This window comes from Microtus ochrogaster, linkage group LG3, assembly GCF_000317375.1.
Source record: "Microtus ochrogaster isolate Prairie Vole_2 linkage group LG3, MicOch1.0, whole genome shotgun sequence".
Classification (NCBI taxonomy): Eukaryota; Metazoa; Chordata; class Mammalia; order Rodentia; family Cricetidae; genus Microtus; species Microtus ochrogaster.
This window is the reverse complement of record NC_022029.1, coordinates 13,726,156-13,753,055: the sequence shown is the minus strand read 5'-3', so window position 1 is coordinate 13,753,055 and position 26,900 is coordinate 13,726,156. Positions and strand designations below refer to the sequence as shown.

The 26,900-nt window shown below is 46.8% G+C and overlaps 2 protein-coding genes across 9 annotated transcripts; one reads left to right on the top strand and one right to left on the bottom strand.

Moving 5' to 3' along the window:
* On the bottom strand, window positions 1–16,322 carry Wdcp (WD repeat and coiled coil containing). 4 transcript variants are annotated; one of them, XM_026785994.1, is made up of 5 exons: window positions 16,262–16,322; window positions 14,463–14,633; window positions 7,126–8,923; window positions 2,906–3,017; window positions 1–729 (listed from the first exon to the last, which is right to left on the bottom strand). In XM_026785994.1, the coding sequence occupies exons 2-5, from the start codon at window positions 14,474–14,476 to the stop codon at window positions 509–511; spliced, it is 2,145 nt and encodes a 714-aa protein (XP_026641795.1). In that variant the 5' UTR covers window positions 14,477–14,633; window positions 16,262–16,322; the 3' UTR covers window positions 1–508. The 4 variants fall into 4 exon arrangements, with proteins under 4 accessions (XP_026641795.1, XP_026641797.1, XP_005360624.1 ...); XM_026785996.1 differs by lacking the exon at window positions 14,463–14,633 and having other exon boundaries at window positions 16,262–16,291; XM_005360567.3 differs by lacking the exons at window positions 14,463–14,633; window positions 16,262–16,322 and adding an exon at window positions 14,067–14,126.
* On the top strand, window positions 14,223–25,881 carry Fkbp1b (FK506 binding protein 1B). Of its 5 annotated transcripts, none has more exons than XM_026785999.1 (4): window positions 14,223–14,301; window positions 19,455–19,502; window positions 24,180–24,292; window positions 25,268–25,881. In XM_026785999.1, the coding sequence occupies exons 3-4, from the start codon at window positions 24,182–24,184 to the stop codon at window positions 25,394–25,396; spliced, it is 240 nt and encodes a 79-aa protein (XP_026641800.1). In that variant the 5' UTR covers window positions 14,223–14,301; window positions 19,455–19,502; window positions 24,180–24,181; the 3' UTR covers window positions 25,397–25,881. The 5 variants fall into 5 exon arrangements, with proteins under 5 accessions (XP_026641800.1, XP_026641798.1, XP_005360621.1 ...); XM_005360564.2 differs by lacking the exon at window positions 14,223–14,301 and adding an exon at window positions 15,825–16,060; XM_026786000.1 differs by lacking the exon at window positions 14,223–14,301 and adding an exon at window positions 16,087–16,121.
* Window positions 25,882–26,900: the final 1,019 nt, after the last annotated feature.

The window sequence follows — 26,900 nt, the reverse complement described above, 5'->3', positions numbered from 1 at the left end:
TCAAATCTTAACATTTTATTTTATCTTATTTTGTTGCCCACAGCATTTTTTTTTATAGCAATATCTGGACCTTATTAGCTAGAATTGTCAACCGACTGAAAAGAGTTGGTTTTAAATCCAGGGAGGGAGGCCATCCCCCTGATCCAGGCAGTCCTGAGGGTGAAGCGGGTCTCTGACTTCCTCTGCAATGGTTTCCTGCTGCCTGGGGAATGGGTTAAAAGGCAGTGCTGAAGCACAGGCTCCCATGGCTCTCCTCACCTGCACATTTAAAGCAAGGCAAAGGCCTACCACCGTGCCAGAGTATCCCATGATGCACTCGCTCCAGGCAGTCTGAACCCAGCTTCAGGGAAGCAAGGCCTTGGAGAAATGTTGTAGGATACAATCCACATGGTACACAGTATGGTTTTGTTCTTGGAATTCTGTGCTCCAAGTGACACAGTCGGGAGCACACAGCAAGCACTCGCCCTGCTCCGCAGCCCAAGGGAAGCTGGTGGAGCAGACACAGCCCTCAGGCCACACTGCTGAAACAGCCCGCAGTATCTGCGTTCTGTGTGGCAAGGTCTCCAAAGCCTCCGGGTGGCAGAATGGGACCCCGATTGTGAGAAGGAGAGCCCCTAGCCAGCTCTGGCTTGGACAGGCTGCCATCTCTCACCACGACCATCTGGGAGGCTGCGAAAGTCAATGGGATGAAACCTTGGCTGTCGGCAGAGAGGAGGATCCAATGGGAATCTACAGAGCAAACAAAGGCACAGTAGCTTAGGGGACCCCATGGTTCTAGAAGGATCAACATGGAACCGCAGACAGGTCTGGCTACTACTGTGAAGTCTGGCTCTGCAGCTGTGGCTGCTCTGGCACCACGCAGCCCAAGGTTGGCCTCACACTGGTAGTCGGGACTCGGCCTCAGTGCTGCGACCGTAGGCGCACACCACCACACCAGGGATAACTTTTCAGAAATGAGATAGAGGGGCTGATATCAAACCCCACCATAAACCCCATCATAACACTTCAGGGAATATGGAGATGAAAGGGTGGAGCTGTGCTCAGGGTCAGGTCACGTGGCAGCTCAGGAAGTGGGGCACTCAAAGCTAAAAACGTAACAGTTTTCCCCTGGACTGACATCTATTTATTTTTTAACCATGTATTTTATGTGTGCTGGTGTTTTGCCTGCATGTATGTCTATATGAGGGTGTTGAGTACGCTGGAACTGGAGTTACAGACAGTTGTGAGCTGCCACGTGGGTGCTGAGAATTGAGCCTGGGCCCTCTGGTAGAGAAGTCAGTGCTCTTAACCACTGAGCCGTCTCCCCAGCCCAGGACTGACATTTATAAATTGTTCTTTTTATTGTGTACACATTGGTGTTTTGCCTGCATGTACGTCTGTATGAGGGTGTCGGATCCTCTGGAACAGGCAGTAACAGAAGCGACAGACAGTTGAGAGTGCTGGGAATTGAACCTGGGATCCCTGGAAGACCTGCCAGTGCTCTTCCTCACCCACCGAGCCGTCTCCCCAGCCCAGCCCAGCCCAGCATCACATGGTGCTAGGCATACAAGTGTGTGGGCACATATTAGGGTGCTCGCTAGGTTCTCCAGAAACTTCATGAAGAAGATCCACCCAACCGAGGAACTTTTTTATTCTATATATTAGTACCAACTGTAGCTATTCAAGGGGGGTGAGGAGAATAGAAGAACAGTGACCTAGAAAACCCCGGGGTTTGCCCTGGGGCCACAAGTACGGCACATATTTGGATCTTCTCTGGTTCCTTGAAGTCTCAGAGAACAGGTGATTTTACTTCTGAAAAATATACATTCCCAAAACTAACAGACAAATATGTAAACTTACAGACAAATATGTAGGGAGATTTTTCTTAGTGTTATTTATAATGGTGAATACATTAAAATGACCTAAATGTGTACACAGTATTTTACAAGTATGAGTGATTTCCCTGTATGTATGCACGTGTGTATGCGCATGGTGAGCACACACTGCCTGCTGAGAATGGAAGATGGGATCCAATACCTTCTTCTTGTCTCCTAGGTCACAGTGTACTCATGGTGTATAGACACATATGTAGACAAAATACTCATACATGTAAAATAAAAATGGAATTGGAGTGATGGCTCAGCAGCTAAGAGCAAAAGCTATTCTTCCAGAGAACCAGGGTTAAATTCCCAGCAAATTCATAAAGGCTAACTCTGTAACACCAGTCACAGGGAACTTAATGCCCTCTTCTGGCCTACATAGGTACTGCATGCATCTAGTTCTCAGCAGGCAAACACATAAAACAAATAATAGTGATAATAATAAATTTTAAACTAAACTAAAATCTAACAAACAAGAAAATATGAAGTAAAAATGGTATATCTCCAAAGTAATGTTAACCTATCTGTTAGAAATGACAATTGCAAAGCCATATTATAAATGTGTCTGTCAAAACAGAAAAATGTTAAAAGAAAACAAAATGTCTTGTGTTCAGTGTGGTGGCTACTGTTATAAAAACGAGCCATAATAAAACAGCCATGTCCCACAAGTGATCACTAAGGCAGCAGGCGGGCTCTTCTGCACGGGGTGTCAGCTCCTCCAGGCAACACTGCAGGGCTTCTGTAAGGCTGCACCTGACTGCAGCAGGCACACTGCTACAAACTGCCCTGAACTCAGTCCTACCTTTTCTTTTAAAATCCATTCTACTTTTAAAAAAGTGAGGATTTCCCCAGTTGGGTGTAAGTTCCTCAGGAAAGGACTCATTTTCAATGGGCTGTAGTTTCTCTAGTAGGCCTAGGTACATAGTAGGCAATTAATCATAACTTATTAACTGGTTAGTGAATCACTGAAAGGTTGGACAGCATCATTTCCATTCCTGAAGTCAAAATAGCTGGGAAAGGAAGAGGGTGCTCTGGTGCTGACTTACTGTGCAGCATTTCAACGAGATAGAGGCCAAACATCTGCTGGACGGTGCTGAGCCTCAGTTTGCCATCACAGAGAAGCACGGCTCTTTCTTCAGCAGGACCCACAGAAGGTTTCTTCAAGGAAAAGTAAAAATGGTTAATTGATGGTAAGAGCAATGTAATGACATTTCTTTTTTCTTATCTATCTATCTATCTATCTATCTATCTATCTATCTATCGTTCGTTCGTTCGTTCGTTCGTTCGTTTTTTTTCGAGACAGGGTTTCTCTGTAGCTTTTGGTGCCTGTCCTGGAACTAGCTCTTATAGACCAGGATGTCCTCAAACTCACAGAGATCCTCCTGCCTCTGCTTCCTGAGTGATGGGATTAAAGGTGTGCGCCACCACTGCTCAGCTACAATGACATTTCTTTTTTTTTCTTTTTTCTTTTGGTTTTTCGAGACAGGGTTTCTCTGTGGCTTTGGAGCCTGTCCTGGAACTAGCTCTGTAGACCAGGCTGGTCTCGAACTCACAGAGATCCGCCTGTCTCTGCCTCCCGAGTGCTGGGATTAAAGGCGTGCGACACCATCGCCCGGCTACAATGACATTTCTTAAGACCAACATTGAGGGAGCCAGGAGTGATGGCGCCCATGCTAGATCCAGCTCTGGGGTTGCAGGGCAAACTTTAAGGTTACAGAGCGAGTTGAAGACAGACAATGTTACACAGTGAGAGTCTATCTTAAAACACAAACTTTTTTTTAAGCCATGAAAGAGTAAAGTCTTTTAAGTGATTTAAAATATACCTATTTTGGGCTGGAGAGATGGCTCAGCGGTTAAGAACATTGCCTGTTCTTTCAAAGGTCCTGAGTTCAATTCCCAGCAACCACATTGTGGCTCACAACCATCTGTAATGAGGTCTGGCACCCTCTTCTGGTCTGTTGGCATACATGCAGACAGAACATTGAATACATAATAAATAAATATTAAAAAAACTCAATGCACATAAAGTTAAATAAATTATTAAAAAAATATACCTATTTTATCTTTAAATTGTTATAGTTCTACTTTAAGACATAAGCCTAAAAGCATAATTATGAACACAGAATAAAAAATTTACTTCTAGGGCCAGTGTTTGGTTGGTTTTATGTCAACTTGGCACAAGGTATGGTGCTCAGAGAGGAGGGAACCCTAAATGAGAAAATGCCTCCATAAGAGCAGGGTGTGCACAAGCCTGGAGGTCATTTTCTTAATTAGAGATTGAAGGGGGAGGGGCCAGACCATTGTGGGTGGTGCCATCCCTGGGCAGCTGGTCCTGGGTTCTTTAAGAAAGTAGGTTTTGCAAGTCATGAGGAGAAAGCCATTAAGCAGCACCCCTCCATAGCCTCTGCAGCAGGTCCTGCCTCCAGGTTCCTGTCCTGCTTGAGTTCCTGCCCTCACTCCTGATGAACAGTGATGTGGAATTGTGAGTGAAGAAACACTTTCCTCAACAGTCTGCTTTGGTCATGGTGTTTCATCACAGTAAGAGTGTCATTACTAAAAGATCAGGCCAGTAAGATGGGTCAGTGGTGAAAAGCACTTGCCATTTAGGTTATGATAACCCAAGTTCGATTCCTAGAACCAAAGGTGGAAAGAGAGGACTAACTTTTTTGTTTTAAGACAGAGTCTCACTGTATAGTTCTGGCTGGCCTGAAACTCACTCTGTAGACCAGGCTGGACTTGAACTCACAGACATCAACCTTCCCAGTGCTAGAATCACAGGTATATGCCATCACACTTGGCTTCTGAGTCTTGAAAGTTGTGCTCTGATCTCTACATGCACGCCCATCTCACACATACACATTATTTACAAACACACAGTAGATAAAAGTTACCATCTATCCATGACTCCTGATTATTATTTGGAATAGTGTCTTCCTAAGTACTTGGAGAACCATGTTACAAATGACCTGGCTGTCTGGTTTGTGGAATAAGTCAGACTCTGAGAAGCACCATACTTTCTCTCATATGTGGAACCCAGAGGAGGGAGACACACAAACAGAAGGGACTATCATAGGAAGATATTGGGGATCAGGAAAGGGGAGGGAAAGGGGTGAATTCAATGAAGGCTTAAAATGAGTCATAATGGCCGGGCGGTGGTGGCGCACGCCTGTAATCCCAGCACTCGGGAGGCAGAGGCAGGCGGATCTCTGTGAGTTCGAGGCCAGCCTGGTCTACAAAGGGAGTTCCAGGACAGGCTCCAAAGCTACAGAGAAACCCTGTCTAGAAAAATCAAAAAAAAAAAAAAAAATGAGTCATAATGAAACCCATTACTTTAATTTTTTTTTCTTGGTTTTTTGAGACAGGGTTTCTCTGTGTAACAGTCCTAGCTGTCCTGGAACTAGCTCTTGTAGACCAGGCTGGCATCAAACTCACAGAGATCTGCCTGCCTCTGCCTCCCAAGTGCTGGGATTAAAGGTGTGCACCACCACTGACTGGCGAAACCCATTACTTTATACAATTAATATTTGCCCAGCTAGAGAGATGGCTCAGTGGTTAAGAGCACTGGCTGCTCTTCTAGAGGTCCTGAGTTCAATTCCCAGCAACCACATGGTGGCTCACAACCACCTAAAGTGAGATCTGGCGCCCTCATCTGGCGTGAAGGTGACCATGCAGACAAAATACTGTATATATAATAAATCAATCTTTAAAAAATGAATATTTGCCATGGAAAAGTGCTATAAAGCAGCCATGTGTCTCACGCACTTTGCTTTCTACATTATCATTATACTCTTTTGTGAGTCTCAAACTCATGCCATGATGACCTTGACTACACAGACTTTCTCTACACAGGCTGATTATCCCTTCTCTGAAATGCTCAAGAACAGAAGTACTGGGCTGGAGAGATGGCTCAGAGGTTAAGAGCACTGGCTGTTCTTTCAGAGGTTCTCAGTTCAATTCCCAGCAACCACTTGATAGCTCACCACCATCTGTAATGAGATCTGGTGCCCTCTTCTGGCAGGCAGGGATACATGCAGACAGAACACTATATACATCATTAATTTAAAAAAATCTTTAAAAAAAAAGAACAGAAGTACTTTCAATCTGGGAATCTTCATGTCTAAAGAGATATCTAAACATGTAGTCATTTATGCTTGATATTCACCTTTATAAAAAGTAGGACTTTTGTTTGTTTTGAGATAGGGTCTAATTCAGCTCATACTCTGGGCTCAAATGATCCCTGTAACCACAGTGTCCTCAGTGGATGAAACCACATGCAGGAGGGAGAAAGGTGCCCAGCTTCCTTAAGATAGTAACTAATCCAACAAAAATAAAGGTACTAATCAGATGAATAAACAAACTATTTTGTTTTTTTTTGTTTGTTTGTTTGTTTTGCTTTTCGAGAGAAGGTTTCTCTGTGGTTTTGGAGCCTGTCCTGGAACTAGCTCTTGTAGACCAGGCTGGTCTCGAACTCACAGAGATCCGCCTGCCTCTGCCTCCCAAGTGCTGGGATTAAAGGCGTGCGCCACCACCGCCCGGCCAAACAAACTATTTTAGCATTATTTGAGGTGCCCAACAGAAAATGAAGCTGAGTAAGCATGCGTACTCAGCTTGAGGTACAGTGTACCCCAAGACCCCACTGTTGTAAAACAGTAACAAAGCACTCCCCAGTACTGTGTGTATCTATGTACACAGGGATCTGTGCTCGACTTCATATGTACAGAGGCAAATGTGGGAGGCAGTAGTGGCGCTCACCTTTAATCTCAGCACTTCAAAGGCAGAGGCAGGTGGATCTCTGAGTTCGAGGCCAGCCTGGTCTCCAGAGTGAGTTCCAAGATAGCCAGGGATACAGAAATAAAACCCTGTCTCAAAAATACAAACAACAGCCACAACACTCCCATGGAGATGTATTTGCATGTGCATGTGTACGGATAAAAACGTTGTAAATGATCTCTCACACACACATATGGAAAAGGTTTTCATGATGAAATGGCACAATTAAGCCTATTGTTTTTCTAAACATAAGTCACCAGAGTGCAATCATTAATTCCACACCAAGGATATGATAAAATCGCACCAAACCTTGGTGTGTGCACTTTTGGTAGTTCACATCCAACCAACTGTACAAAGCTGTGTGAGCTTGCCTGTAACACAGTACGTGCAGGTCACTGGGCTTTGCTCAGAGCTCCCCTCCTCACGACGTTTGTGGCAGGACCCCCTGGAGTCAAGAGCTTCCTGCATAGTGGAAGTTCCTCAAAGGAGACATTACCTGGTAAATGAGGTGAACATAGGGAGGGTCCTGAGAGAGTGGATACAGGGGAGAGAACCTCTTTTCCTTGTGTAGAAAATCCATGAGTTCAAAAAGGCACTGCTGCACTCCAGCCAGGTGCCTAGACAGAACTTCCAGCTCCCTGGAGTGCGGGCAAGTTTCCTTTTCTTTTTCTAAGTTCTCTGTTTGAGGTAAATTTGACTCTGAGGTGCTGGTGTGGTCTGGTGTCCTGCTGGGTCTAGGCAATCCGGGCCAAAGCCAGGAGGATGTGTGAGGGGTTTCTTGTACAATGGAATCGCAGGACAGAGGGGACAAGGGACTTGTAATCTCCTGAATAAGGGCTCTTCCAGACCTCCCACCCTGAGTACTGGCGTTAGCTGTCAGCAAGAGTCCTGAGCTCAGGGGACTCAAGCCCGGCGAAAGGCTCTCAAGAAACTTTTCTCTGTCTACTTTATTCAACAGAGTGTTGAAGGCAGAATAAGCGTCCTGACTTTCAGCAGGCGTTCCAGAAGATTCTCTTCCCAATGTTACCTCTCTAACTACCAGGCGAACAGCATACTGATCAGATTCTGAGGAAGGAAGAAATGCAGTCTCAGTGGGCTTTTGTTTCCCTACAGAAATTAATAAAAACCTGTCTGTTAAGAAGCATACGCCTTTTGGTCTTTCGTTACTCTCTAACTGAATCTGCTGGATGTTTGGCATAGAGGATGGGATGGTCGAGTAGATCAGAATGATGTTACAGGTATTGGAAGCCACAGCCACTAGCTGTGCTTGCAGGTTAAATGCTATTAAATCAGGAGCCAGAATGCCTGGAATGGCAACCTTTTTTGTCATGGTAATTGCTTTCTTAAAGGTTACCAAGATCAAGTGTGAAGAGTCCTGGCCTGTACCTGTCAAGTAGTCCGTTTTTCTGACACAAACAAGAGAACTCTCCTCAACTGGAGATGTGTTGAAGTGGATGTGAGTCAGATCCAGAGGGTCTGAAAAGGGAGAGACCATCACTCCAGAATTCATTTCCCCGACAGGAAGAGAGCGCACGCCAGCATCTTCACCGTTGGGTGGGACAGCAAAGGCTTCAGCCGCATTTAAGCTACAAAGCTTATGGAGTGGAAGCTCAGTGGCTATAGCAACCTGTGAGTCCTCGGTGGCTGCGATGGAGCGGATGGAGCGGCCCACTTGGAGCACTGGGCAGAAGGAGCAGCTCTGGAGAGACCTCTGAGAGCTGTCCCACATATAAGAATGAAGGCTGCTGTCTACTGCCACCACCAGCCGCTGGCCATCCAGGGTCCAACAGGCACAGTAAATTCGGCCCTTGGTGTTGATGTCCACTTTCACTCTGCAACCGTCGTGGTGAATGTTAGGGAAAACGGAAACATCCTGCGCTGTCAACACAGTCAGGACAGCATCTCTCGGGTGCCACAGGCAACCCTGAGGAAGGATTGGGAGGGATTCTCGGATTTCAGAGGTCTGAGACATCTGCCATTTGCTGGAACCCGAAGTGCTGGGACACAGCTGCCACACGGCGACATGCTTCTTGTGCTGGATGGCGAGCAGAGTGGGTATGTGAGCTATGCTGACGGGGGCCCAGGAAACCCCACACACATATTCGAATTTTCCAATGACCTGGGAGTCCCCAAACTTGGCCTCTCCCCTCTGAAGCCGCAAATCAGTCAGGATTACTCGGTTCCCATCAGTCCAGGCAAGGCCGTGAGTTGGATGCACCGCCTGATTCAGTGAGTTCAGTCCGGTCCTAAGCAGTTTTCCATTCCCCAACTCCATCCTTTCAGATAAAGGCTCTCTGAAAGCATTAAGAAGAAGAGTTACAGAAGGACGGAGTGACGCAGACCTTTAATGCCAGCACTCAGGAGGCTGAAGCAGGAGGAGCTGGGTGAGTTTGAGACCAACGTGGGCCACATAGTGAGTTCCAGGCCAGCTAGTTCTGTAGAGTGGGGCTGTGTCTCAAAAGAGGGGGGAGAGGGGAAGGAAAGTTACACCCAGAAAGAACAGTCATGCAAATGTAGACGTTAGATTCCACAGTAGGCAGGACCCTGCACAACCTAAAGTTACTGGGATACAGAAGAGCAACTTGCAAATGAAGAGACCATCATGCCAAAGTGAGCATTGTGAGCAATGTCAGGAAAGAAAACTATCGACAAAGAAGTGTTTGGGGGGAGGGAAAAAGGAGTATTTTTAGAACTGGAGAAATTTGAATATGGAATGGATATTAGAAGATACTGAGCTGGAGACATTGCTCAATGACAGAGCCTGTATTTAGCATGTGTGAGGCCATAGCTTAAATCCCTGGCATGGCACAAGAAATAATTAATATGTAGAACTGTTAGAAATACAGCAAAATTGTCCACTATGGTGGTGCACACTTAACCCCAGGTCTATATCGTGAGTTCAGGCCAGCCTGTAACATAGTGAGACCCTGGTTCAAACCCCCTCCCCCCCCCCACACACAGTTTATCCTGGTATTTATAGTTTTTTCCTTGCTCTCCATTTCTCTATTTTTTAAGATATATTCATCTTATGTGTGTGAGCATTTGCTTGGATGCATGTAGATGTGTCTACCTGAGGAGGCCAGACGGTATCAGATCCCTTTGAACCGGCGCTACCATCACGTGGACGCTGGAAGCAAAGCCAGGTCCTCTGTAAGCAGCACGTACTGTAAACCACACATTATCTTTAGAACCCTTTTAAACTCTGGTGGCTGGGGGCTGAGACAGGGTCTCTCTGTGTAGCCTGTGTTGTCCTGGAACTTGCTTTGTAGACCAGGCTGGCCTCTAACAGAGTTGTCTGTCTCTGCCCCCCCAGTGCTGGAATCAAAGGTGTATGCCACCACCACCCATCTCTTTTAATTTTTTAAAAAGCACTATTTATTGATCTCAGTTTATGTATCCCAGTCTGAAAGATTGCTCCACACTGGGCTTATAACTTACAGATATGTAAGATGATAATTTTGTGTTGCTTTAAATCACCAGGGATATGGTCATAGCAGCAACAGGAAACAAACAAATGCAGGTCTCAGTTTATGTATGTGTGCCATGCACTCAAGTGCACAGAGGTCATAGGACAAGTGGTGAGTCCATTCTTTCCTTGTACCGGGTGGGCTCTGGGACCAAACTCAGATCTTCAGGCTTGGTAGCAAGCACCCTTACCCTCTGAGCCATCTTGCCAGTCCCTATCTTTTACTTGACTGCTTTTGAGACTGAGTCTCATTCTAGCCCATGCTGACCTGGAACTCACTATGTAACCCAGGTGGGCCTCAAACTCTTAGTGATCCTCCGACCTCAACCTTCCGAGTGCTGGGTTAAAGGTGTGAGGACTGTATCCAGTTATTTCTGGCACTTTCAAGTTAGGAGATGTTTAATTAAATATTACAAGTTAGGGAAAGCCTATTATCCAGTTTCCCCGTCATGCCAAATCAATGATATCCACACTTCTGGCTTTATTAGCACTTACTTCCTCAGTTCCTTAACAGTGGCTTTTACCTCTTTCCTGAATGGTACTCAGTCCAAGTTCCGGGAGAGCCAGGGCAACACAGAGAAACTGTCGGGGAATATTATTTTCAGGTGTGTGACTTTTGTTTACGCTGCATTTGTTTAACTCTGTGAAGCTGTGTTACTGTGCCTGTCTAAAACACCTGATGGTCTAATAAAGAGATGAACGACCAATAGCGAGGCAGGAGCAAGGATAGGCGGGGCTGGCAGGCAGAGAGTATACATAGAAAGAGAACTCTGAGCTGGGCGGTGGTGGCGCACGCCTTTAATCCCAGCGCTTGGGAGGCAGAGGCAGGCAGATTTCTGTGAGTTCAAGACCAGCCTGGTCTACAGAGCAAGTTCCAGGACAGGCTCCAAAGCCACAGAGAAACCCTGTCTCGAAAAACCAAAAAAAAAAAAAAAAAAAGGAGAACTCTGAGAGGAGGAGGACATCAGGACCCAGCTACACACAGCAAGCCATGGTGAAAGAGGTAAGGAAGGTATACACAGAGAGACAGAAAGATAAAAGCCCAGAGGCAAAAGGTGAGAAGCTGGCAAGAAACAAGCTAAAGCATTTATAATAAGATAAGTCTCCATGTGATTTATTAGGGAGCTGGGTGGTGGGCCCCGCAAAAAAAAAAAAATAACACAATAAGAAACCCTATCTTGAGGGGAAATTTTTTTCTAAAAGATGGAAGGAATTAACAGAGATGGATAGCTGTGCTGGCTGTACAACACTGTGGGTGTGTTTAATACCAATGCATACTTCAAATGGTTAGGATAATATATCTGTGTATTTTTCCACATGCACAAACTGAATTCAAAGCAGGCATCAAATATGGAAAAACTGACCAAGTCCTATAAACTCAACCCAGAGATGACTTAGATGGACTGTTGGCTAAAATGGGGAAAAGAAAAGGATCAAGGCGACCTACATGCGCCGTTACATGATGCTGACTAGACAGGATTCAGTACAACTCCTGTATTACCTTGTGAAAGAGAGAGTTTGTTGTTGTTGTTTCCTTTCTTTCTTTTTTTTTTTTTTATTTTTAGATAAGGCCTTACTAGTATGTAGCTCTGGATGTCCTGAGCTTGCTTTGTAGACTAGGCTGGTCTTGAACTCATGGAGATCTGCCTGCCTCTGCATCATGTGACATGCACACATACAGAGGTCAGGGAACAACTTTTAGAAGTTGGTTCTCTCCTTCCACTATGTGGGTCCTAGATACAAACTCAGGTTGTCAGACTTGGCAGCAGTCACCCTTACCTGCTAAGCCATCTTGCTGACCCCCATTTTGTTTTGTTGATTTTTTTCAAGACAGAGTCTCTCTGTAGCCCTGGCTGTCCTGGCACTCACTCCGTAGTCCAGGATAGCCTGGAACTCAGAGATTCGTGTGTCTCTGCTTCTCAAGTCCTGGGATTAACGATGTGTGCCACCACTGCCCAGCTAACTTTGTGTAGAGTTTTAAGTCACTTTTCCCTTCTATTCACAAACTGCATGAGTAGACACAGATCTCCAGCATATAAAAATGTCCTTCTGGACCTAAGGATGTGGGTCATTGGTAGTGGTTCAGCCTCAAACGCTCAAAACTCTGGGTTCAATCCCTAGCACCCTCCCCCAAAATTAAGAATAATAAAGTTTTTTCAAAAGGAATTAACAAGACATTAAGGGCTCATATTATTTGCTACAAATATATCTTTGTAACTTGGTCTTTGTCCTAAAGGAGGCAGAGGCAGTCAAATCTCTGGGAGTTTGAGGCCAGTCTGGTTTATAGTGTGATTTCTAGGCAGCTAGAGTTACACAGTGAGACCTTGTCTCCCCAAAAGTGGGAGGAGGATAAAAGAGTCTGAATGCCACAATAATAAAGTGAACAAAGAGTCAGCAGGATGGCTCAGCAGAGGGGGCTGGAGAGATGGCTCAGTGGTTAAGAGCAAAGGTCAGGACCAAAGGTCCTGAGTTCAATTCCCAGCAACCACATAGTGGCTCACAGGTTCACAACCATCTGTAGTGAAATCTGGTGCCCTCTTCTGGCATACATGCAGACAGAATACTGAGACTACTATATACATAATAAATAAATAAATCTTTAAAAAAACAAAAAAAAAAAAGATGGCTCAGCAGATAAAGGTGTTTGCCTCAAAAGCATGCTGACCTGAGTTCAATCCCTGCCTTCCAAGAAGTACAGGAAAATTCCAACACATGAAAGGTGTCCTATCTTCTCCGACACATCTGCCATGGTATGCATGTCCTCCAACTCCCCCGCATTCCATTAATAATAAATAAAATAAAAGGAAGCAAAGTTTGCAGCTATTTCCACAGAGAACAAAGGCTATGTGTAGGACCTGCTTCTCTAGCTGATGCAAAGGCAATGACGTCAGATGCGAGGTGAGCACTGAAGAATACTTGAGGGACAGCATGCAAATGCTTAGCTGGGGAGACAGCTGAACCATTAGTCAGAGATGCAGAAGGCCCTTATGCTTCAAAGATGAGGAAGGTGTGTAGTATGTAATGTACTTATTTTTGACACAGTCTCATGTAGCCCAGATTGGTTTACTCTGACCCGGGGAAAGATTTGGAAGTCACTGACCTAAGGTTAGAAAGCCAAATTAAAAATCTTGTCATTAAAAAAAAAATCGTCATTAAGAAAACACAACAACAACAAACAAACAAACAAACAAACAAACAAACCCAGAAAGCCAGCAAGATGGTCCAGGAGTTAATAGGGGTTTGTGTACAAGTCTGATACCCTGGCTCCCACAGAGTGGCAGGAGAGAACCAATTCACAAAAGTTGTTACGACTTCCAACTATGTCCAAAGCAAGTGCACAGAGTGCACAAACGCTGGAGCACACACCCTGCCTCGAGTCCGAGATCAATCTGGACTACACAGTGAGTTCCAGGTTGCAAACGGTACCCAGTCTCAAAAAGGCCAAACCAGACCAAAACAACACAATAACAACAACAAGAAACCGTCTGCCTCCCCCAAAGGACGAGAGAAGCGAGACACAGACAACGTTTTGGCTACGGCTTAACAGATTAACCGGTTACAGAGCCTCCTGCAATTAATACAAAGCTCAGTTACTGTGATTTGTGATAGAACTTAATTTCGTTAGCTGAGACGCCTCAAAGCTCGAAGGCGACTTTACCCTATTATAAATAAGGTTATAGTCTTTAGGCTACATTGCCAGGAGCATCATTACATTCATTCGTTCACATGTTAAAACCCACATCAGCCTGGTCCTCAAACTACTGTCCCGCACACCACACCCTATCTGCCTCGTACTCCTCAACTTCTGCCCACGCCTGCATTCCTGGCCTCCCCGCCCAGCCCCAGGCTCCATACGCCCACCAGGCCTGGCCGCAAAAGACAAGAAATACCTTGGACTCTCTGCCTCCCCGCCCAACACATAAAAATTTCGGGGGCCGCTCACGTCACAGGACGGGGGAATCAGAACTCACGGGCAACTAACGGAAGCCTCGGTCCTCGGCCCTCGGCAATACCTCTAGACTATTGGCTATCGAGTGCATCGCGTCAGCGGCGGGTCCTTCCGCTAGCCAGTGAGAGCGAGTTTTGCCGCAAGGGTTTGTGGGAGTTGTAGTTCCCGTGTAATCGCCGCCAAATGAATCTTCACACTCCGTCTCCAGCGCTTCAACCTGTTCTCCCACACCCGTCTCATCCATTCTCTTAGAAGAGGTTGGCAAGAAGGAATCGACATTGTTAGTCGGTTTTAGTTTTGGAGAGGGGAGTCAGGGACTACCCATTTAAAATCCCATAAAACATCGCTCCCAAAATGTGAGGCTGCATCCTAGGCCTGCCCAAGTAGCAGTTCTGTTCTACCCCTAATCTAAAAGTACCTGCCCAAGGCCATAACCAATAGGTTTGAAGGTCTAGAGCTTCTGTAGCCGTGCAGACTCTAGGTCGCGCACGCCGAGTTTTCAGATCCTGTCCCAGACAGTACTGTAGATCGTCTTTTCTGAGCGCCAACCTCAGGCCTCTTGCGTGGATGCTGTCTGCGACCTCGCCACCTGGAAGAGTGGAGTGCAGACGGAAAATGCCCCCTGTTCCAATTCTAGGTCTTTCTCCCATACCGTCTCTTGTTAGAATCAACATGTTGACTTTTGCAAAGATGTAGAAAGGGTGGGGGACATTCTTTTTTTTTTTTTAACCTTTATTGAGAGGCAGAGGCAGGCAGATCTCTGTGAGTTCGAGACCAGCCTGGTCTACAAGAGCTAGTTCCAGGACAGGCTCCAAAACCACAGAGAAACCCTGTCTCAAAAAAAAAAAAAAAAAAAACCTTTAAATTATTCATTTATTTTATTTCATATGTACTGGAGTTTTGCCTATATGAGAGTGTCGGATTGATCCCCTGGAACTGGAGTTTGCTGGGAATTGAATCCGGGTCCTCTGGATGAGCTGCTACTCTTAACCACTGAGCCATCTCTCCAGCCCCAAGAGGGACATTCTTAAAGGGTCCTGCAGTCTTCAAACAAATGCTACCCCATCCCTATGGCCTATGGATGTAGCCTCTATTAGCTTAGAGTGTGAAGAGGCCCTGATTTCCCTTGGTTCAATTCCCATTACCACGGAGGCAGAGGTATCTTTCTAGATTCCAGTCTGTTTTGGATTAGAGGTAAAGAAATTCATTCATTCTTTCTGCAACACTTACCACTCCAGGCTGTAGCTGAATTCTCAGCTAGAACCCGCAGCACAGCGACCCTGCTTTAATTCAATTGGAATCCCCAGGGAAGCAGTCCGTGGCCTTGAAAAGTGAGACCCCAGTACAAATACCTGATGTAGACCTTTGAGGGATAATGAATATGGGCTTAAGGTGGTCGGGGAAAAAAATCACCAATAATTGGTTTCTGGCCTTCCCCGGCTCTGTTGCAGCAGATTTGGGAAACCTAACCAGGGTTAGGTATCAGTCTCGGGTGCTTCTGTTGTATTGAGCACATGTATTTAAAGTGTTAGTTTAATTACCGGCTTTCTCCTCCGAGTCTGTAGGACTGAGCGTACTCCCTGGAGCTTTGCACCGAGTAGGTGCCAAATAAATATGCATTGAACCGATAGATGGATGGATGTGCCGGATGCGCTAGCGCCGGCACGCCTCATTCATCACCCCCCTCCCTTGGCTAGAGGGTTAATGGTGGTTAGTCTGGCCAGGCTCCGGAGCAGCCACGTCAGGGTCGCTTCCCCCGGGCCCCGCCCCGGCCGACCCCACCTTGTCGCGCGGCTCCACCCCGCCGCCCCCTTCCCGGCGGCCCCTCCCCGCGCAGGTCCTGACTCCAGCCGCACCTCCTCCGGCTCTGCAGTGGCGGCAAGAAGGCAAGCCGGAGCGCCTGCGGGGTCGGGCCTGAGCGGAGCCGGGGTCGGGGCAGCCGCGAGGACCCCCCTGGAGGCGGGGCCTGTGGGACAGCGATGGGCGTGGAGATCGAGACCATCTCCCCGGGAGACGGTACCGGGCGGCGGAACCTGGGGGAAGAGGAGGGGTCCCGGGGCGGAGTCCGCGGGCAGAGGTCTGATTCCGAGGTGGCTCCCGGGACCTGCAACGGGGTGGGGGTTGGGGAGAGATGCATGCAGCAGGAGGAGACCTCCACCCTGATTCTTGGGGGTTCTAGAGGACAATTCTCGGCCACCCTCTTTTGCGCCCGCTCACCTTGGGGAGTGAAGGTGGCCACCTTGGGGCCAGGGGTCTTCGTCCAGTCACTGTCCGAGGCTGAGGTTTATGCCGCCTTAACTGCAACCTCTGGATATCCGCTGCTGCTGACTTCCCAGGTTCGAATTTCAGCTCCTTTTTCCCTGTCCGACACCAAGGGTGGACCCGCTTAAGGGGTCCCTGCTGCACAGGGACCTTCACCTAACGTCCCACCCTTCACCCCTTCGCCCCCAGGTCTGGGCAGCGGTAAGCTGAATTGAGAGAGAGAGAGAGAGAGAGAGAGAGAGAGAGAGAGAGAGAGAGAGAGAGAGAGAGAGAGTGTTTGGGAGCCTACCACTCCTTTGGCTGCTTTTGCTTCTTATTTCACCCATTGGGTCTCACTCCTCCCTGGTCATCTGCCCGTTACCATGTCCTTTATAGTCAAACCTCAAAACCCATCCCTTGGACCTGCTGCTTGACCTGTCTGGACAGTCCAGGGTGCCTCAGTCAGACCGTCCAAAACAGAACTCAGGTTCCCTAACTTTGTTCATCCATAGGTCTTTCTCTGGGTTCCCTGTCTGCTGTCAAGAGAACCAGCAGCGAGTTTTTTTTCAACTACTTAGAAAACCGGGTGTAGATATTGAAGGAGTAATTATTTCTAGGCAAAATTTAATCCAGACCCAAGCCGCACCCCAGACCTACAGTGTTTATTTCACAAGCAAACTTACTGTTAGAGGTTATTGGCATGCTCCTCCCCAGGAAATTGAAAGGCTTATTGGTTATAAAACGAGGGGTTCCTGGAAATGCCAGCTACTACCCAGATCACTTTTTGGCATACAGGTTTCTCTGTCCGTGCGAAGATTCTCAGAAGCCTTTTGAAGACGAGGAAGCCCTTCCCAGGCCTTGTCACCCACACTGCCTCTGAGGTGTCTCCCCATCTTCATTCTCATCTCCCTGTCTTGTCAAACACTTTCAGTCCTCACTTCCCTCACCTTCTTACCTGTGTCCTTTTCAAACGCAGAGCTTAACAGGCCCCTCCCTCAGGTAGGAAATTATCAAGAGACGCCGCCCCCTGCTTCTGCAAGCAATCTACCCCTTTAGTGATAGATAGGGCCTGATCCACACTGGCAGATCCCTTTTCCCTACAATCTCTGCACCCACAACCAGCCTCACCAAGCCACCTGCAACTTGTTAAACACACGTCCCACTTAGTAAATATTTATGGAAAATCTACTGTGTGCTGGACCCCAGGGTAATAGGATAAAATCAGTGGGCTCCCCTGTGACTGGACTCTGGGACCCTAAGGCTTCCTGTGCTTTGGGTGGAACCCAAGGGCCTCATTGCATGCTAGGCAACTGCTCTACATTGAGCTACATCCCAAACTCTGGATTCCAGGCGTTTGAACATGTCTTCAAGTCATTCTGTTTCCCAGACTCCTTTACTTCTCCAAACCGACTCCTATTCTTCCTTTACCATCCAGTTAACTATTTCCCATGCTGCTTTCTCTGGCTTTCTTTGGTAGCTCCTCCAGTCCACTGTCACAATCCAGCCTCGTGGCTTTATATTCCAGCCAGTTTGTTTATTCAGTGTCGGCTTTGCATCTACCTTCTTACAGTAAAAACTTGCTAGTCTAAAAGGCAGCTCAAGATTGCCACCCGCGCAGATCTGTCTCTTTCCAGTTTTCTAATCTCTGGAAACAGTTCTGCCACCTTCCAGTTACCCAAACCCCCAATTCAAGCATCGTTCTTGTCTTGTCCTTTTCCCTCACCCGGTGGTGAGGTGGGTGGTGGGTCCCTTCTCCCTACCGTTTACATCCCTTGCCAGCCCTGCTTCCCAAATATGTGTCTCCAATCTAGTTCACTCTCTTCTCTGCTGCCACTGCCTTAATTCACGCCATCATTGATTTCTTGCCTAGGGTATTGCAACAGATGTCTAACCACCCAACCCACATGCAGCAGCCCGAGTGGTTTTACAAAATCTTAATTCAGATTAGGTCATTCTCATGCTTTTAAACTCTTCCGTGGTTTCCTGTCGCACGTAGTATTAAAGCCACCTCTGCAAACTGTGTGCTGCGCCTCCTTCCTCTCCTCCCTCTCACTGTGTTCCCTTCTCTTCTGAAAATACAGCCATCCCTTCCTGCTCCTGGTCTTTGAATTGGTTCCTTCCTAAAGAACCGGCCCAAACATTCCCTTCTCCAAAGTGCCTTCCTGGCACACCCTTTCTGAAGTTGCTGGCTCATCCATGTCTCTCTGAAATTCATCCGCTTGTTAATTTTCTTTAGAGGGCTTATCACTATCTACAATTATTAAGATGAGTATTGTTTGTCTCCTTCCTTTAGAATGTAAACTGGGGAGATGGCTCAGTGGGTAAGAGCCCTAGCTGTGCAAACATGAAGACTTGAGTTTGAATCTCCATCACTCATCTAAAAAAAGCTGGGTAGGACCACAAATGTCTTAAACTCCAGCACTGGGAGAAGAGACAGGCAGACCCTGGGAGCTCCATGGCATAGCTTCTGGTTCAGTGACTGACACTTTCTCAAGGAAATAAATTGGAGGCAGATTGAGGAAGGCATCCTTCTCTGGCCTCTTGCATGCAAAGTCATGGGCATGTGCCCCTATGAACACAAATGCATACTCTGTGCGTGCGCGCGCACACACACACAACACCCCACCTCACATACCCACTCCACATACTCAAAAGAAAGCATACAAACCCCAGAAGACCAGGGGACCTGACTTTATTGTTCTCTGCTGTAACTCTGCCGTGAGGCACCGGTCTGAACATTATCGATTTCTTGTGAGTGACTGCATTTATTCATCTTTGATGGCCATCATGAGTCTATAGCAATTTGGGATTTATGTTTCTGTGTCTCTTCTTCGTGGGTTCACATATTGCTCTCTGTCTCTGGAATCTACTTAAGGTCTGACACATGGTAGGCTATTCATGAATGCTTGTAGAATAGATGGAAGTAAAAGAAGCAATAAAAACTGATGGGGCTTTTTTTTTTTAAATTAGTAAATTGGACTGATAACAAAGTTCAAATGCAAACCAGAAAGGAAACATTATTACCTCTGGTTTATCCAAGGCACAGAGATACGCAGCTCTGTGGTGATGAGGGGAAAGTGAGCTAGCCAGGGTCGTAATCAAACTTGGATGCGTCAAGTGAGTTTTCCTAATTCCCTAATCCTTCATCTGCCTTCATATCTCCCGACAGGAAGGACATTCCCCAAGAAGGGTCAGATATGCGTGGTGCACTACACAGGTATGTCTCACTCCCTTCAGCCCTGCTCAGGCCTGCCTCTCCCAAGGCAGGGCTGTCCTGTAAGCTTCTCTCCAGGGGGTCTTGTCCCTGGCTTATCCTAAAAGCCTAGGGCAGTTTCCTGTGGCCAGTTTCACTTTCCACCAAGGCCATCTGTGGTGCCAGCCTCTGGTAGAGTCTAATACCTTCTGTTTCATTCCTTGATTTTGGGCAGGGGGTATCCTGGCCTTCCTGCTCCTGTCTAATGTTTCAGACTTATTCTCAAAGATCTAAGCACCCTCAAAATCCCCTTTTACCCTGTTTTTTTCCCTTTGTCTACACCTCCCCCCTTCACTGTAGTGAGAGGGATTGGGGGGTGGTAGTAACGCTGTCTCCAGGTGCTGGGAGAATCCAGAGGAGGGTGTCATATCTCTGCCATCTCTTAGATGCTGTGTGTTTGAAGGCCCATGGACCAAGGGGCATTCTTACTTACTTATTTTATTTTCTTTTATTTGTATGAGTGTTTCAGCTGCACATATGTGTGATTGCTACACGTGTGCCTGGTACCCCTGGAGGTAGGAAGGTGTCAGACCCCCTGGCTCTGGAGCTATGGATTTTGGTGATCCACCTCGTGGATGCTGGGAACTGAACTTGGATGCTTTGGAAAAGCAACAAGTGCTCCTCCTCCCCCGCCCCCAGGAACATTCTAGATGAGTTCTTTAGGACTGCTGGCAGGATTTGCTCCAAGAGGTGTGAGGACTCTGCCTTGTGACCTGCTTTCTAATGTGGCAAACTCTGTGGGTGACAGTCATTTAGTATACAGCAAGGCCAGTTTAATTCCTGGGACATATTCAGATGGGGCCATTTTTAGCAGTTCTCTAGGCCAGTGTGAAGCACCAGACTGGTTCTCGCAGATGACGTGGCTGTTTTTCAACAGTTGCCTCGCCAATCACTGATGTCTGCACACCCGGGCTGTTTTATCTCCGGGTGATGTGGCCTAATTACCCTGGGGACTCTGGAGCTGCCGGCCAGGGTAATTGATTTATCTGTCCCACGTGTTGTGGACAGACCATTGGTGATCAAGTTAATGAAACCAAACATCTTTTTGCAAGTATACACATAGAGTAGGCAGTATTGCATTAAACACTTACATCAGCTACAAATGGCCCTGCTTCAGGAGACACTGTCTTATCAAACACAGTAGGAGACCATACCATACGTATGAAACTTCTGGTAAGCTTTAGAAGACAACAAAATATAAGCTGGCCCTGATGGACCACACCTGTAGTATCCACACTTGGGAAGTGAGGTCAAAAGGATCAAGAGTTCAAGGCGAACCTTGGCTACCTGGTGAGTTCGTGTGTCTAATGCCTGCCGAGGCCAGAAGAAGACATTGAGTCCTTTGAAAACTGAAGTTAGAAGCCTATTGTGAGCGGCTGTGTGAGTGCTGGGAATTGAACCCATGACCTCTACAAGAGCAGCAAGTGCTCTTAATCACTGAGTCAGCTCTCCAGCCCTGCCATTAATCTCTCAGTAGTATCTTTTGAGCAGAAGTTCTTAATTTTCATGATGTCATACTTATCAGCCTTCTCTTTCATGGTGACATATTGACATATTTTTCTGTGTTCACTTCAAGAACTGTTTCACTATATTATGAAGATATTAATTTATCTATTTATTTATTACCTAGTAGAAATGGTGGTGGGGTGGTATTTTTTTATTGTTTTTTAATTTTTTAAAATTTGAGACAGGATCCCATGTAACTTGGGATTTGAATTTGTTCTATAGTCAAAGCTGGCCTTGAGTTCCTGCTCCTGACTCCACCTGTGTGTTGGAATTACAAGCGTGCACCATCATTGCCTGACTGCTTTGTAGAAACAGTGTACTACACTATGAGTTGTAGTGTTTTGTGGCGCTAAGAATCGAACCTAGATCTTTGTACCTGTAGTGAAGTACTCTGCCACCATACAGATCCCAAGCCTGAGGTTTTATTTTCTTTCTTTCTTTCTTTCTTTCTTTCTTTCTTTCTTTCTTTCTTTCTTTCTTTCTTTCTTTCTTTCTCCTTCCTTCCTTCCTTTCTTATTTTATTTATTTAGTTTTTTTTGAGACAGGGTTTCTCTGTAGCTTTATAGCTTGTCCTGAAACTAGCTCTTGTAGACCAGGCTGACTTCGAACTCACAGAGATCTGCCTGCCTCTGCCTCTCAAGTGCTGGGATTAAAGGCGTGCGCCACCACTGCCCGGCTTGTTTTATCTTTCATATTTATGTCTTTGGTTCATCTGGAATTGGTTTTTGGATGTGGATGTGGTAGATGCTGAAGTTCAATTTTTTTCCCCTATGTGGATATAGATTTGATCCAGCAATGGTTTTTTGTTGTTGTTGCTTTGTTTCTTTTGGTTTTTTGAGACAGGGTTGCCCTGGCTATCCTGGAACTAGCTCTTGTAGACCAGGCTAGCCTCGAACTCACAAAGACTTGCCTATCTCTGTCTCCTGAGTGCTGGGATTAAAGGCATGCGCCACCACCGCCCGGCTTTGATCCAGCAATGTTAATCCAAAAAGTCGTCCTTTATTTGATGTATTACAATGGCATCTTTGTAAAAGAAGCAAACATATTTATGTGGGCGTGTGTCTGAATTATGTGGGCTTGGCTGAGCTCACGGCAATAGATAACTGTTACACGGTTCCAAGTAGATTCAGCTTTATGAAACCTGAAGGCACTGGGAAACAGGAAAGCTTGTCTATAAATGGACCGTGCATGTGTACATATTCACGCATGTGCTTGTCCAAGTGCATGTCTGTATGAATATATGCAGGTCTGTCGATCTAAATATTTTCTTAGCATCTGCTTGGCCATCAGGGCTTCTCTCCTGAGTGTCTGTGTGTAAATGTGTGTGAGCATGCACGTATATCTCTGTGAATCTGAATATCTCAGCAACTGTGTATCTGCATGTATTTGTGTTTGATCTCTGTAGCATTCATCTGTGTGCATCTCTGGGTAGACAGAAGGGTTTCTCCTTTGCCACATTTAGAACTCAGGGCAGGAGCCCAAACTAGTCTACCCAGAAGGTAGGTAAATAGGACTCTAGTACACATTTGAGTTGTAGGGATTCAGAAGTACAATTATGGCTACTCAGACAGTTGTAAGCTGGCAAAGCATCCTGTGTTAAATATGGAAAATATGGGGCCCATTTCCCCAATATCACACAGAGACAGTGCCAGACTGAAGTAAAACCCTGGTCTCAACTGGGTGAGGTGACTTGCACCTGAGATTCATCACTTGGAAACTCCTGCAAGTTGGAGACCAGCCAGGCCTGCGTCCTGAGCTTCAGGCCAGCCTGGGCTACAGAATAAGACCCTGTTGGAACAAAACAGAGTCTCGAAACAGTAGGAACTCAGTATCTGGACTTAGCAGGCCAGGTCTTCCTATGGGCCCAAATGATCTACAGAAATCTTGAAATAGAATGGTATTCAGAAAATTGAGTTGGACTGGAGAGCTGGCTCAGTGATTAAGAGCACTGCCTGCTGGGCAGTGGTGGTACACACCCTTAATCCCAGCACTGGGAGGCAGCAGCAGGTGGATCTCTGAGTTCAAGGCCAGTCTGGTCTACAAAGTAAGTTCCAGGACTGCTGCTACACAGAGAAACTGTCTCAAAGAAAAGAAAAAAAAAAAAAAGGCCTGCTGTTCCAGAGGACCTGGGTTCAATTCTCAGCACTTACATGGTGGCTCACATCCATCCATAACTCTAGTTCCAAGGTACCTGATGCCATTTTCTGGCCTCCAAGGGCACCAGGCTCTTATATGCTGCCCAGGCATCCATGCAGGCAAACCCCTGTGCATGTAAAACAGAATGAAAGTTTCAGAAGAAACTCTGGTCTAGTACCGTAGATCTGGGGCCTTGGACTGATGGACAGTGACAACACATGAATGTCAGGGATGACTGGGCGCCGGCCCTGAGAAGGCAGAGGATGATCACACCTGGGTGTCCCAGGGTAAAGTAACTGTTTGTACATGAGCCAGAAGCTCCCAGAGTGCCCGAGTCACCCTGCACTTTCGCTGGAGCAGGGGTGATGCGATGGCATGCTCCTTGGCCTTCCGTTCTCAGGAAGCACCGAGGATCTCAGGAAAGGACTGAACCAGAAACTGGAATGCTGGAGGATGTAGCATGAAAAGTTGAGACACGGTGTAGAGGAGCTTGAGAATGGATGCTCTGAATAGGTAGGGGGAGGAGGAGTGAGGGGCAGAGAGAGAACTTGAAGGCAGGCATCATTAGCCTCTCAGGCTTTTGGATTCTGCTCTAGGAGCTCTTGTGTTCTAAGCAGGGAAGTAAATATGATCAGAACTCTGCTTCAGGCGGGGGTTGGGAGTGGATGGGAGTGGATCTGTCGATGTAGCAAGTGGAAGATTGGTGAGAAGGAGAAACACCGTTTTGGAGGCTGTTCCCACCTACAGGTGAGACGTGGTGGTGGCTCAAGACCATAGAATGGGGGCAGTAGCAGACGTTGAAAAGGTAGGTGGATTCCAAAGATACAGGACTTGCTAGCAGGCTGCATGTGGGGGTGAGGCAGAGAGATGGGTTCAGGAGTCCTGCTGACGAGGAAGGTCGGCGATGAGGAGGGTTCCTCTGGAAGAGGATTTCATTTAGACATGCCGAATCCATCCAGTTTGTTAGTTCACTTTTCTACCCTCTTCTCGCTTTGCTAGGAATGCTCCAAAATGGCAAGAAATTCGATTCATCCAGAGATAGAAACAAACCTTTCAAGTTCAGAATTGGCAAACAGGAAGTCATCAAAGGTTTTGAAGAAGGTGCTGCCCAGGTAGGCTGAGGATGCCCACTGAAGGGGTTTTAAGGAGTGGTGGATTTGGGCCCTCCGCTTCACCCAGGCACAGGGCACACTGCCACGACTTTGCACACAGGGCGCAGCAGCACCACCTAGTGCTCACCTCTAGCTCTGCCCTTCACCTCCTCTGGCTGGCACATCTGTGTCTTGTTCCCAGCATCTCTCCTAGGCTGGCTGGAGCCAGCTGGAAAGGATACAAGCTGTGAGCTAGATAGCAGGAAAGCCAAGAAGCGCTTTTGTTTTGCTCTTAAACGTTGTTTGAAGCTATTTCAGACACAACAAATATTACAGAACTAGTGGGGTTCTTACATAATTTTCACCCAGCTTCTTCAAGCGTTAACCTGCGTAGGCACACTACAACACTACAGCTAGAGCGTTCACATCGATACGCTATTCACCAGTCAACTCAAATTTCTGGAACTGCTTGGAATCTAAACTTCTCAGCTCCAGTGGGTTGATAGTGCTGTGAGCTCTGGTTCCAGCTCTCCCTTGGTTTGTTGGGGAAGTCGTAGGATGCTCCACTCCTGTAGCTTTGCCTTCGCCACCTTGCTGTGGCCTTTACTTGCTGGGTCTTAACTGGTCCTGTTACAAGTGTTCAGTGCTGTTTGTACCTTCCTCTTTGGCTACTTCAGAAGAGGACCGGGAACGATCATGAGCAGACACAAGTGTTCGGGTCATGCTCTAGCTGGATAACCAGTGATGCTTGATGTATGGATGAATCTGAGTCTACTTTGTGGCTGTTACCTGCCCCATAGTTGAATCTATTTGGAGGTCAAATCTGCATGTTTAAGCTCTTAGTCTAACTTTAGTGCACCATGAATAAAGTTAATCTCAGATCTGGAGCTACACTAAGGATGGTCTGGGGAAAAATGCCAAAAAGTTATCTTACTTTTTCTTTAAACCAAGCTGGGTCCTCTTTCTCCTTTCCCCATCTGCTCCCATCCCTGCTAGATGAGCTTGGGGCAGAGGGCGAAGCTGACCTGCACCCCCGATGTGGCCTATGGAGCTACTGGCCACCCTGGTGTCATCCCTCCCAATGCCACCCTCATCTTTGACGTGGAGCTGCTCAACTTAGAGTGAAGGCAGGAAGGAGCTCGAGGTGGCTGGAGATGTTTCCTGCTCTCTGTCCTAGCCTGCTCTGCCACTGGGACGGCTTCTACGTAGGGCTCTTGATCCGTGTGCTGACCTCACTGCCCCTCAACATTCTCCATTCTTCCCGCCCGACTGGCTCTGTCTGTGTCCGCCATCTCATTGCTCCCGTGCATCTTTGCTTGAGGAAATTTAGTTACAGATCCAGACATTTCAAGTTGGGCATTTTGTGTGTTGCATGTAGTAGTCATTCCTGATCAGAGGACACAGACACAAACCCTGTTTGCACAATCTATATTGCCTTACCTGCACTTAAGCCAGACACACAAGGTGCTCAGACATGCGCTATCCATGGTTCCATGGAGGGACTCGAGCCAGCTGTCTTTGCTGTCACTTTCTTGTCTTCTGTTGGCTGCTCACTTTAAGCCGTGCCCTCTTTGGAAGTACTATGTAAAATAAAGGCTCCATGCTTGGCATCTTCCTGTCCATTGTGTTGTGGGAAGTTCTTTAATGACACATAAGCCAGCTGCTTGGTGACAAAGGAGTGAAAGGGGGCTTCCTAGTAGCTAAGAGAGTGTAAGTAACAGCTACGTGAGCAAACTGTTCATGCTGCACCTTGTTCCATATCCTTTTGGTCTTATTTTGTTTTGAAACAGGGTCTCAGAGCCCAGGCTGACCTAGAACTCCGTCAGCCTCCTGACTGCTGGAATCTACAGGTATATACCAGTATTTCCTTTTTAAATAAAGTGATCATAAACAAATCCTCTAAGCAACTTTGCAAATTAGCTATTACCCTCCTAAACTCACCCTCACGGAGTCCTCTGTGGAAATAACCCGGCAACCTAGCATTCCCTTGTGGGATTTGATCTCCTAGGGTGATCCCGTAACTTCATGTCTGCAGAGTGAGGGATGGGCTTCCTCACCAGATGGAATTCAGCCTGTAGAGAAGCCATCCCCACGCTTTCTGCTGTTAACACCAACAGGATGAGCAAACATGACACCAAAGACTATTTCATGGGCCACACAAATCTGTCCATAGCAGTATAGCTTGGGTGACAATTGGCTATAATAACAGCTAATAATAATACCTAATAATGCCTAATAAAACCTAATAATGCAAACGCCTATTGGCTAACACCTGGGAGGTACAAAGGCTCTACAGGTAAGCTGAGAAATGACAGCTTTCTCAAGTCTTTGGAAGATGATCTAGAAAATTGACACATGCCAGAGAGTTCAGCCAAGTGTCTTGAGAGCCACTGAAGGCTGGTTAGCAATAGGCCATTATAAGACCTGTATCCTGTCCGTTGTTTTCACACTGCTCCTCCATGCATCTCGGAGACTGTTAGAACCTTCCGACGCAGCCTCATTGAAAGTCAAGCAGGCTGGAAATGCGTGCACAAGAGACCATGTGGACATGGTTCATCCACTGCACTTTCTGTCCTGTGAGACAGAGTGCATTGTGTAGCCTAAGCTGGCCTCAAATGTATGATTCTCC

Coding starts and splice junctions, on each gene's coding strand:
- Wdcp (XM_026785994.1), bottom strand. Junction 3,018..7,125: donor ATGTTCACCTCATTTACCAG/GTAATGTCTCCT, acceptor TTTTCCTTGAAG/AAACCTTCTGTGGGTCCTGC. Junction 730..2,905: donor TCTCGTTGAAATGCTGCACA/GTAAGTCAGCAC, acceptor TTTGCTCTGTAG/ATTCCCATTGGATCCTCCTC.
- Fkbp1b (XM_005360564.2), top strand. CDS start 16,024: ATGGGCGTGGAGATCGAGACCATCTCCCCGGGAGACG. Junction 19,503..24,179: donor ATGCGTGGTGCACTACACAG/GTATGTCTCACT, acceptor TCGCTTTGCTAG/GAATGCTCCAAAATGGCAAG. Junction 24,293..25,267: donor TTGAAGAAGGTGCTGCCCAG/GTAGGCTGAGGA, acceptor CATCCCTGCTAG/ATGAGCTTGGGGCAGAGGGC.